This window comes from Protobothrops mucrosquamatus, unplaced genomic scaffold (genome assembly GCF_001527695.2).
Source record: "Protobothrops mucrosquamatus isolate PMUCROS unplaced genomic scaffold, P.Mucros_1.0 scaffold1945, whole genome shotgun sequence".
NCBI lineage: Eukaryota > Metazoa > Chordata > Lepidosauria > Squamata > Viperidae > Protobothrops > Protobothrops mucrosquamatus.
In genome coordinates, this window is record NW_015388066.1 from 83,291 (window position 1) to 95,306 (window position 12,016).

Consider the following 12,016-nt stretch of genomic DNA (forward strand, 5'->3'; position numbering starts at 1 on the left):
AGGCCGGTACGCTCCCACAGGGTGGGTCTCCTCAGGGTGCCGTCAGCCAGACAGTGCCGGCTGGCGACTCCCAGGGGGAGGGCCTTCTCAGTGGGAGCTCCCACCCTCTGGAACGAGCTACCCCCAGAGATCCGGGTGATTCCGGATCTCCCTTCCTTCCACCGCGCCCTCAAGACATGGTTATTTCAGCAAGCAGGACTGGCCTAAGGGGAAATGTTTTAGTGGGGTTCTTAAACATTTTTAATTAATTATAGCCAATTTAAATATTTCTTTTTAACCAAGTTTTAAGGGGTGTCTTGGGGTGTATTTGTATTTTATTGGTTGTTAGCCGCCCTGAGTCCGTAAGGAGAAGGGCGGGGTAAAAGTTTAATTAATAAATAAATTAATAAATAAATAATTGGAGGGGGGAATTGTGCTTGAATATTATGTACTCAGGGGAGGGGAATTCAGATCTTGGCATCCATCATGTTCGTGCTGAAGGGTGCTGTACTAATAAAGAGACTTTAGGGTAAACAATGCCTCGAGGTTCTTTGAGGTATTCCCCTAATCGGAACCATGACAATTTTATTTTTGATGTGTGCCGTTGTGCCCACAGTAAAAAAAAAAATGACAATAAAGATTACCTTACCTTACTTTACCTTACCCTATCCTGCCTTGCCTTGCCTTATCTTCTTATCTTATGACCAAAAAGAGTAGTTTCATAAGGAAAACAAGGAAAAAGGTCAAACAATATTTATGAATCATTTGCTTATAGCTTGCCTTTATGGAGCTCCATTTGTTCATTTCCAAAGCAGTTACTGAGATTGGTGGCTGCTCAACAGTTTAGTATCCTTCCTCTCTTTCCTTCTATTAAAACAGAGGGCTGGGTGCAAATTTTTTAGCACTCCAGGTTGCCCCAAGAAGGGGGACAAAAAACAAAACAATGGCCAGACATGACTTCAATTATGAACTTAAATTCAGCCCTTAATCTCTTATCATCTTCCTAGGATAAATATAAAACATTTAGGGTTCATTAAGTGTTTGGGGTTTAACCCATAATTGTTACCCCACAAAAGCTTACTATTCTTGCCCATTCGATTGACCACATTGGCAATTCCTGAATAGAATAGCGTTTATCCAAGTGCCATATTCTGGTTTTCTTTCCATGTTGCATTAGTGGAATATAGCCTGAACACATTTCTCACCTTTGGAATAACGTAACCCCTCATCTTCACATCCTTCATACTTTTCCTGGGAGCCCCAACTAGCATGACGTATTTTACACGCTGCATTTCATGAATCACAGCATTGGTGTAGGGCAGCTTTTTCCGATCCTGATAGGAAATTAACCCCGAGACATCTTCAAACTCTTTCTGGATTTTCTCTAGGGAAAAAAAAAGACAGAAATAGAAGGCTCATTTTCAGTATTGTGTTTCATTGATTTATTTCCTAATTGTAATCTTTAGTCAGACTTTAGGATGTAGAATAGATTCTTGTAGAGAGCATAAGCTTGCAATACATTTTTATATTCATTTGAATTGCCTGGACTTCCTGATTTTCATGTTATTGCTGGCTTCTGGGCTCTGTGTCTGCTAGAATTCCAAAATTTGCACCTCAGTCTGGCTTCCAATCCTAGCTGTCAGCTCCATTGGGCTTTCTGCTGAGGGATCCAAATCCAATTCCAGTTTCTTGGCCTTGCATTCTTTCTCTGATCTCTGATCCAGATCACACATTTTATGCCCAAGGTTCCTGTTGATTTTCTGGATTCTGGGTCTGTTCTTGCTTCTACCCCCCACAGCAGCTGGTTGAACTTCTGAGCTGGCTCCAGCTTCAGTTCCAAACTGGCTCATTACTATGGCTCTTCTGGCATTCCTCAGCACACACTGTCTTCCACAGCCTCCAGGTCTGCAACCTCTTCCTCTATGGGCAGTCTCCCCACCTCTTACCGGTCCCTCATCCTGGTTGCATCCCTGAACACTGCTGATAACAGTTCTAGGTTGGCTCTGTCCCCTCTGCCCCCAATTGTTAAGACCACTTGGAGGTTTATAGGTGCCCTTCTGTGTTGTAAACAGGAGATAGGTGGTGTTGTATCCCTCCCTGTCTGTTGAGAGACGGCTGTTCAGTCTTAATGTAGATAGCCTTTTTGACCCCTCTTTCAAAGCAGCAGAATGTGGATTTGCTGTCCTTTCAGCAGTTCCAAGAAGATTCCATACACATTTGCACGATTCAGGTGACCTTAGGACACTTGGATAAACCCCCAAGTAGCTTCAACAATTCTCTGAAAGAGTGCTAATGACCAGATGACTGCGAGGAATATAAACCTTTCCGTTCTCCGCCATTCAGTCAGAACTGAAGAAGTTTCTTGGATGAGAAGCGAAACATCTTCAAGGAAAAACAAAGGAAGTCCAGTTGCCTCTTGAAAAAGAAACTATGGGACAACCATGACCTGGATGACTGAGAATCTCCACAGACACAACTCTTGGCTGGCTCCCAATGCTGCTCTATTCCTTCATGCAGGCTCCAACCTCCATTAGCCACTTACCTTCGCCACACCTTCAGCCTTGTTACTGCAGCCAACCCAACTTGGTCCCTCCAGTGTCCTATCGAGTAGCAGGCAAAGTTGTAGCAGGACAGGAAGAAGGTATGGTTAAGGAGAAGATTGAAGGGTATCCCAAGGAATCCCCCACAAGGCTCCCATCCTTTATCTTCATATCAGGGAGCCTAGTGGGCATCTGCTTGTGCCCACTGCTTTGATATTTTTCTATGTTTATTATATTATTATGAATTTGATCTTACATACACAATTTAGGTAAGAAACAAGTCAAAAATCTGAAAACCTTGGTAGATTTCTGCATTTGAAGTGTGTTAAATGTTTTAGATCTGTACTGATTTTCAGCTTTTAGATAATCACTCTATGTTTTATTGAGGATTCATAGATGACTCTCTATATATGTGCATTCTTGGCTTTTCTTTAAACCTGCTAAGTTCATACTGTAGCTTATAGGTTCAAGAATTTACATAGGAAAATTATTATGAAGAGTATTTTCAAATAATTTCTGTGTGTTTTAGAACCTGAGATTGGCCCTTGTTCCCACAGCCTAGATTTCTCTCACCTTGGATGTTGGGATGATTTGTCAAGAGGAGCAGTGCCCACATCACAGCAGTGAAGGTTGTGTCTGTTCCAGCAACAAAAAAATCAAAAATACACTGAGCCAGGTTCTCTTCATTGTAGGTAGAGTTGGGGTCATTCCTGCTCTGATGTTTAAAATGGAAAAATAAAAAATTACAATAATTCTATGCAGATTTTTTGTGCCACAAGTCATAATAAGAATAAATATATTCCTGCGGTTATATAGGAAAATCAATGCAGGTATCAAGAGTGAAAACCTGGCAGTTACAGGCCTTCTTGTTATCATCTGGTCATTAGAGTAAGGGGGTGAGGAGATGAGGCTTTGAAGGGGTTAGTTAGGGGAACAAAACCTCTCCAGTTCTTCACACGTTTCCTGAGAAAGGATATATGGAAACTTTTCAAGGACATTCTAGCAGGTGTGAAGACGATAGCAGATGGTTCTCATAACAATGGGAATTTATTTACATGAGTTATGTGGACATCTACAGATGTCCCCATAGTTTATGTAAACACCTTCTCATTGTTTTGAGAATCTTCTGTTATCTTCTTCCCCATGGTTAGAATCTCCTCAAAAAATTTCCATATACTGTTGACCCGGACTTAGAGGACAGTATTAATTGTGAATACATGCAGATGGCCCTGCTATCTCTGGCCACTTGCAGAATCTTGAATGCAAGGTCATAAAAGGACAGCAAAGGAAACACCCAATATCCTAACCCACCCGGGAACGTATGGTGTCTTAGAGAAACACCTAAACCACCCCAAAGGGAACATATGGCGTCTTGGGGAAACACCCCAAAGGGAACATTTTTAGCTACTTCTGCTTTCTTCCTTCTTCTCTACAGTGTGCCAACCTTAAAGGGTGAAGTCTTTATCTTATGTGTGTCAGCTTTGCTGGGTGAATTGCTTATGTAATCAAAGAAAGTATAAGAATAAGGCTTTTCTGATATTTGGGGCTTTTTCTCTCTTTTAGAGAAGCCCGTCTTTGTTCAGCTGAATAAAAACATAAATCTTGAAGGCAACTTCTGGTTTCCTGTATTTTTTACCAAGCAAAACCTCAGAACCTGCACAACATTTTTGGCGAGCCAGACTTGCAGACATTTCAACAAATGTCTGGAGAACTGGAGAGGTTTCGTTCCTCTAACTAACCCCTTCGGAGCTTCATCTCTCCCCCCCCCCACACGCTAATGACAAGATGAAAACAATAAGGCATGTAGCTGCCAGATTTTCACTCTTGGCACTATCTTAAAGTAGCCAACATCAAAGGAGATTTGGCTTTGGGAGAACTTGAATTCATTTCCTTTTATTTTATGCTTGGTCACCTCAATAAATGCTTGCATGTGGAACAGTGACTAATGTGCACCTACTAGAGTGAATCACAAAAATTCACAACCAGGATAATTTGCATACATTCTAATCTAAAGTTATGCTCAAAAGTGATGTATTTGACTGCTCAAACTGCAAGCTTTTGTGGATGCTATGCAATACCATGAGAATTTTGAATGCATGCTAGGTTCTTCTGGGTCATTATCAAGCTTTCAGCAAACCAGTGCAATTTCATGAAGAATTATGGGACAATCAATAAGAATAGAGCTGGAAGGGACCTTTGGGGTCTTCTAATACAGTCCCCTGCTCAAGCAGGAGACCCTATACCACTCCAGCCAAGTGACTGTCCAGTCTCTTCTTTAAAACTTCCAGTGTTGAAGCATTCACAACTTCTGGAGGCAGGTTGTTCCATTGATTAATTGTTCTGACTGTCAGGAAATTTCTCCTTAGTTCTTGGTTGCTTCTTGCTTTGATTAGTTTCCATCCGTTGCTTCTTGTTCTGCCTTCAGGTGCTTTGGAGAATAGCTTGACCCCCCTCTTCTTTGTGGCAGCTTCTCAAATTCTGGAAGATTGCTATCATGTCACCCCTAGTCCTTCTTTTCTCTAGACTGGCCAAATCCTGTGACCATTCTTCATATGTTTTTGTCTTCAGGCCTTTAATCATCTTAGTTGCTCTTCTTTGCACTTTTTCCAAAGCCTCAACAATCTTTTTTGTAGGGTGGTGACCAAAACTGGATGCAGTATTCCAGGTGTGGCCTTACTAAGGATTTATAAAGCGGTACTAATACTTCACATGATTCTGATTCTATGCCTCTGTTTATACAACCAACAGACAACTGACACTATACATGCCATCTGCCTGTTCATGGAGAAGCTACTTGAGAAACAAATGACCATACATATGGTAGTCACTTGAGCTAGAAAAAGCATTTGATCAATAGCAAAATAACAGAGTTGGAAGGAATTGTGGAGGTCTTCTAATCCAGCCCCTGATGGAGATTCTATACCATTCCAAACAAATGGCTGTCCAATCTCTTCTTAAAAACCTCCAGTGATAGAACATCCATACCCTTCAAAGACAAGACAAGACAAGAACACTGATTAACTGATTAACAGTCATCACTGGAGGTTTTTAAGAAAAGACTGGATAGCCACTTGTTTGAAATGGTATAGGGCTCTTGCTTTGAGCAAGGAGTTGGATTAGAAGACCCCCAAGGTTCCTTCCAGCTCTATTCTAACCATATGCTCATGATACCATGACAGAAAGTGAAAGCTGGATCACCCTTGAATCATTAATGTAAAGGTGGAAAGCCTGCCTTAATGGTTTAGGAATGAGGATAACTATTAAGAAGACTGTATATCATTTCTGCTTATGGTCAAGGCTGTGAAAATATCTGTCTTTTTCCAATCTTTTCAGGTTAAGTATTCATTTAAGTATAAATTAATAAAAAGTCCCTGGTTATTCTTTTCCTCCTTAATGGGATTTCCAAGAAATGAGAGGCAAGCACAATATGATGACAACACTGATTTCTATCTGCCTACACAAAGAATCATTAGGTTTAAGATTGCAAAGGTACAATATAGTCCTTATTTAGAAGCAACCTGAATTTGGCATGGGCTAAATTCAGGATAGGAGCTAAATGAAAAAGAAAAAAAATCTGATGAAGGCAATATCAGTAGCCCCTCCTGTTTACTTATAACAAAGAATAAAATAATTCCAGGATCCGATCTGGGTCAGTCACCAGGACTAGAGGTTTGGTCTTCCAAGCTTTTGGATCGTGCTATAGCCCATGCTCAGGTAATTTCTCTCTATCAGAGAGTGTTCTTTGGACTATTCTATTTATGTGGTGCCTGGGGTGGTGTGGCTTCCTATTGGTTGATTGGTATAATAATAATAATAGTAGTAAAGTTGGAAGGGACCTTGGAGGTCATCTAGTCCAACCCCCTGCTCAGGCAGGAAACCCTATACCATTTCGGACAAATGGCTGTCCAGTCTCTTCTTAAAAACCTCCAGTGTTGGAGCATTCAACTGCTTCTGGAGGCAGGTTGTTCCACTGATTAATTGTTCTAACTGTCAGGAAGTTTCTCCTTAGTTCTAGGTTGCTTCTCTCCTTGATCAGTTTCCACCCGTTGCTTCTTGTCCTGCCTTCAGGCGCCTTGGAAAATAGCTTGACACCCTCTTCTTTGTGGCAGCCCCTGAGATATTGGAACACTGCTATCATGTCCCCCCTCATCCTTCTCTTCATTAAACTAGACATACCCAATTCCAGCAACTGTTCCTTATATGCTTTAGCCTCCAGTCCCCTAATCATCTTTGTTGCTCTTCTCTGTACTCTTTCTAGACTCTATACTATACCTGTGCATTTGGTTTTTCTTGCCTAAATGTAGATGTTGATGGTATGTTGATGATGGTATGTTGATGGTATGTAGATGTTGATGGTATGTTGATGATGGCTATTGACTGTTGTTTCCGTGTGCTGCCAAGTCCTCAGCTCCTAAACATCTGATAAGCTGGTAGCAAATCAGCACTCTTTTTGACTGGCTATATAATAATTCCTTGTTCATGTACTGAGCTACAGTAAAACCATACCTTCTCCATCCGAAGAAGATAGTAATCAATGAAGTCTCCTGGCTGATGCAGAGAGCTGGATTCCTTGTGTTTCTCTATTTCCTGCTTTGCAAAGGAGACAATCAAATCCACAGCAGCCAGGGCCTTCTTGTGAGGGCCTGGGAGGTAGCTCATTAATCGTGGGAACACATTATATATCTAATAGAAAAGGAAGAGGAATGGTTATTTATTTATTTCCCACCACAATTAGAGAAGATTCTCAGTGACTCACAGCAAAGGACAGCACTTAATAACCAAACAAAAATGTTAGAAACACATTGAAATAGGGCAAACAATAAATTGTGTCAGACCCCAAAAGCCCTTCACAAAATCTCTGTTTCCAAGTTCTTGTAGGAAACAGATAATGTTAGAGGCAGATAAATTATTAGAAAGCTATTATAAAATTATCTTATTGTCTCCAAAAGCCTTCGTAAATATGCTTACCTATGGCTAACTGAGCTGTGATTTAATAAATTAGATAAACTAGTTTCACATGCCAGACTCAATAATAAATCAACTACATGGATTTTCACAGTCCGCTAGCTTGTGAACTCCTGTGTTTGAGATAGCATCTCAAGATAATCTTTTGGCTCAAAAATGGGCATCTTTATTCAGATAAATTCAGAGGCTCCCAACCCTGATAGTGTTTTGCAAGGTATTGAAAATCTGACTGATTCCAAAGATATCAAGTGAACAGATGAACTCTTGTTATTATTGATGGCAGGTGAGGTCATTGTCTATCCTTGGCTGCTGGTGGGTTTTTGTGTTTAATTCTGTAAGGTCCCTGAGCTCCTTGTGTAAGATGAGCAGATATAATCAGATATTTACATAATCGTAAATAAGATTTACTTCAGAGTTGAACTGCTCCAGGTACAGTATGATTGGACAGATGGCAGGTTCAAACTCTTGGCTAACTAAATAAAAGCCCAAGTATAACTGGTCAAAGTTACTATGGGCTCGAACAAAGTTACCTATGACCTGTTCTGAAAGATACACCCCTGTGGTCATGTGATCATATTTTGGGTGCTTAGTAATTGGCTTCCATTTGCCATTTGCAATCACATTTTATGACATTTGTAATCACATTTTATGACATTTTTGCCATTTTTTAACCAAAATTGCCCATTGGATGAGCTGGAATTAGAATTTTGAACATGTGACTCACTTAACAATCATCATAAAAATGGTTGTAAAATCAAGTCCAATCATGTGGTGACTCAAAATTGAGTCCAATCATGTGGTGACAGCAATGATTTATGATTACAATTCAGGGCTTAATTATAAACTGTATAGTCCTCAGTAGATCAACAGAAGTTCAGTATGAAGGTCAATAGAAATCATTCTTCCTGGTTTTTCCTCATTATTCACACCCCACTAGAATATTTTATCGAGTTCTCTACACTGTGCTTTAGGGACAACATTTACAAATTGAAGTGTACAGATTGGGGAGAGCAATTGAGATGACAAATGTCTTGGAAGGAAACTCTTAAAGGCAACAACTGGAAGCTATAGGTATGCTTAGCCTGGAGAAAAGAAGACCACCAGGGGACATGATGGCTGTCCTCATGTATTTGAGTGAGTGTCAGATAGAAGAGAAACAGGACAGTTCAGAATTCTTCTAGAAATATGGATGGAAGCAATGGGTTTAAATGATAAGGAAGCAGATGTTAGTTGGGTATTGGGAAAAATAGGTAAGAACCTATAGAACAGGGGTCTTCAAACTTGGCCCTTTTATGACTTGTGGACTTCAACTCCCAGAATTCCTCAGCCAGCATGCCTGGCTGAGGAATTCTGGAAGTTGAAGTCCACAAGTCATAAAAGGGCCAAGTCTGAGGATCCTTGCTATGGAAGGATAAGAAGAAAAAGCAGCAGCTATCTTCCTTGCAATGGCTGATTCAGTTTCTTAGCATCTGATGATATCAAAACAGTTTTGATCTTGACCTGGAAGCTGGAGCAGAAAGACACAAAAGTATGTGATGAGATGACTAGATACTTTTGGAGGAGAGGTGTAACACCTTCTCTCCTTACTAATGAGCAGAAATAAGTCTCTCCTAGAACATAAAAAACCTTAAACAAGTTCAGAATTGCACCCACAGGAAAATGTGCCCCATCACTGGAGGCTTTGAAGAAGAGACTGGACAGCCACTTGTCTGAAATGGTATGCGGTCTCCTGCAGGAGCAGAGGGTTAGACTAGATGACCTCCAATCTTCCTTCCAACTCTGTTACTGTTACTGTTACTATTACTAAGTCAGCTGGTGACACTGGGTCAGTCCCTCTCTCTCTCTACCCTAAAAATGAACAATGCCAAATCACTTCCCAAATTTTGAAAAGAAAACTGCAAAGATTTATCCAGGCTGACACCAGGAGTCAAGACTGACTCAAGAGCTTTCATACCTTTTGGGGAGAATAGTACAATAAATGATTTCCAAGGGTGCCTCCATACCTTACATGCATGATTACATGAAAATGCTGATAGAAACATAGTTTGTTTGGGGACTTTTGCCTCTTTAACAGAAAAGATGACTCACGTGATGGAAAGAGTCACCAGTGATTTTCACAATAATTTCCAGGGCTTGAATTAACTTCTGGAAGTTTTCGTCTTCAGGTTCAAACTGATGGCCAAAACTCAAAGCACATATGACATTAGAAACTGCATTTAGTACCGGAAACGATGGGTCAAATGGCTGTCCTGCAAATGAAGATATTTTATAATGAATTCCATAAAGAAGAGAACTTCTAAGGAGATGAAGGAAGAGAATTGGAAATTCTGTCAATTTTTTTCAAAAATTGGGAATCAAATCAAATGCATCTCTTTTTATTTGAAATACTGAGAATAGAAAATATTTCTTCAGACAGACGTGAACCATTGTCATTACCCCAAATTGCATACCTTTTGTTTGTCTAAAGCTCTCCACCAACGTCTGAGCTGTGTCTTCTATCTGGTGCTCAATGCTTTTCTTTCCCAGGCCCAGCTTCCTTAGAGAAGTGAGGCCGATGTGTCGCTGCTGTTTCCAGGTGTGGCCATTGGAAAAAATAATTCCTGAAGGCATCAGCAGACAATGATAAATGATTCTTGATTACATTTTTTGTTTTTTCAGGTGGAAATACTAAACCTCAGTGACATGCTGTAATTTTATAACATTCTGGCTGTTGTGTCCTGAGCCTGCAAAAGCAGGCTCGGGACGTTGCAAGAGTCCTGGGCATTTGCAAAAGCTGCCCGAGACCAGACTGAGTGGCGCCGGCCTTGCGCGCATGCGCAAGGCGGGAAAAGACCGCCTCGTGATTGGTTGAATTTGCCCGGGGATCAGAAGGTATAAATAGAGGCCTGCGTGCCTCTGCTCGGGTTGTTCGTAGAATGGAAGCAGAGAATAAAGACTTGTTAGAAATGCTTCGTCTCAAGCGCCATTATTCTCCGGACTTAACACTGGTGACGAGGATGGGATCTAGTCTATACANGCAAGGCGGGAAAAGACCGCCTCGTGATTGGTTGAATTTGCCCGGGGATCAGAAGGTATAAATAGAGGCCTGCGTGCCTCTGCTCGGGTTGTTCGTAGAATGGAAGCAGAGAATAAAGACTTGTTAGAAATGCTTCGTCTCAAGCGCCATTATTCTCCGGACTTAACACTGGTGACGAGGATGGGATCTAGTCTATACAGCTAGGAAAGCTTGAAGACTCACCCAAAGAAGTCCGGAAGAGAAAACGGCGTGGAAGTCAGCGTTATCCTGCCAGTACGAAATCGCTGGAGGGTGCGAGTGGCTGAAGAAGAAGACCCTGATCCTCGATCATGGCGAAAGTTGGGCGTTTAGCGGAATTCGACGTCTCTCACCCCGAGAGGTGGGAATCTTATGTTGCAAGAGTCGAGACGTATTTCCGCATAAACCAGATTCGGGAGGAAGGCTTAAAGGCTGCCAACAACGGTTGTGGGGAACAACACGGGTACCCAACACCCTAGTTCCACAGGTGATTCAGGTAGCAATTCAGGGGAACGGGGGCACACAGACACCCACACACACACTCCAGCCTGGGAGTCCCACCGGAGGTATACTAACTATCCACACCTCACAAACAGTACTCCAGACACGGAGAATAACTGGGAGCATACTCACAACCCACAACATGCAAGAGAGCAGGCAAATCAGAGGGAAAACACATCCTTTGCTGAATTGGCTCATAGAAGGATGTCCCCACGCTTAAGGGCTAACAGGGAGGTATCCCTAGACCCTCACACCACAGGAAGGAGCCAGGAAAACCACACTCCATTAGGAAACACGGAGATGAGTTCAGAGGGGTTGGAAAACTCCATAGGTGGTAGGTCAACCAGGTATAGTGATCAACAGAGTTCTGACTTCTCAAGCCTAAGAGACAGGCAGGAAAGTCAAACAGAGGTCACAAGACAACCACAGGGAAATTCACCTAGTGTGGGAAGCCACGGGGAAAGCACTACAAGTTCCCCAGGTCTGAGAAGGTCGCTCAGGGTCAAAGGCCCTCCCAAATACCTTGCAGATTACGTAAGGTAAGCATGTTAACTGCAATAACTGAACTAGAGGTTCTGGCTGGTTGACTCTATGTACACGATGTTGGGGCTATTGGGTCTCTGTACAACGGAACAGTTCCACATCTTACACACACTGTGTAACTTAACTCAACAGTTAATTATATAACCATTACTATGATGGCGTCCATGTGGGCGTCGTATTATTTTATCTAGGGGGGAGGGGTGTTGTGTCCTGAGCCTGCAAAAGCAGGCTCGGGAGGTTGCAAGAGTCCCAGGCATTTGCAAAAGCTGCCCGGGACCAGACTGAGTGGCGCTGGCCTTGCGCGCATGTGCAAGGCGGGAAAAGACCGCCTCGTGATTGGTTGAATTTGCCCGGGGATCAGAAGGTATAAATAGAGGCCTGCGTGCCTCTGCTCGGGTTGTTCGTAGAATGGAAGCAGAGAATAAAGACTTGTTAGAAATGCTTCGTCTCAAGC

General features: G+C 42.0%; 1 protein-coding gene across 1 annotated transcript in view; it reads right to left on the reverse strand.

Annotated features, from left to right (window-relative positions):
• The window catches only part of LOC107294446 (cytochrome P450 2J2-like), a 24,098-nt gene that overhangs the window by 3,972 nt on the left and 8,110 nt on the right, over positions 1-12,016 (reverse strand). The window contains exons 3-7 of the mRNA XM_015823677.2: positions 9,935-10,084; positions 9,573-9,733; positions 7,026-7,202; positions 3,093-3,234; positions 1,185-1,363 (exon numbers count right to left, since the gene is read on the reverse strand). Of these exons, the coding sequence (XP_015679163.2) occupies positions 1,185-1,363; positions 3,093-3,234; positions 7,026-7,202; positions 9,573-9,733; positions 9,935-10,084 (809 nt within the window). The remainder of the gene's footprint in view (positions 1-1,184; positions 1,364-3,092; positions 3,235-7,025; positions 7,203-9,572; positions 9,734-9,934; positions 10,085-12,016) is intronic.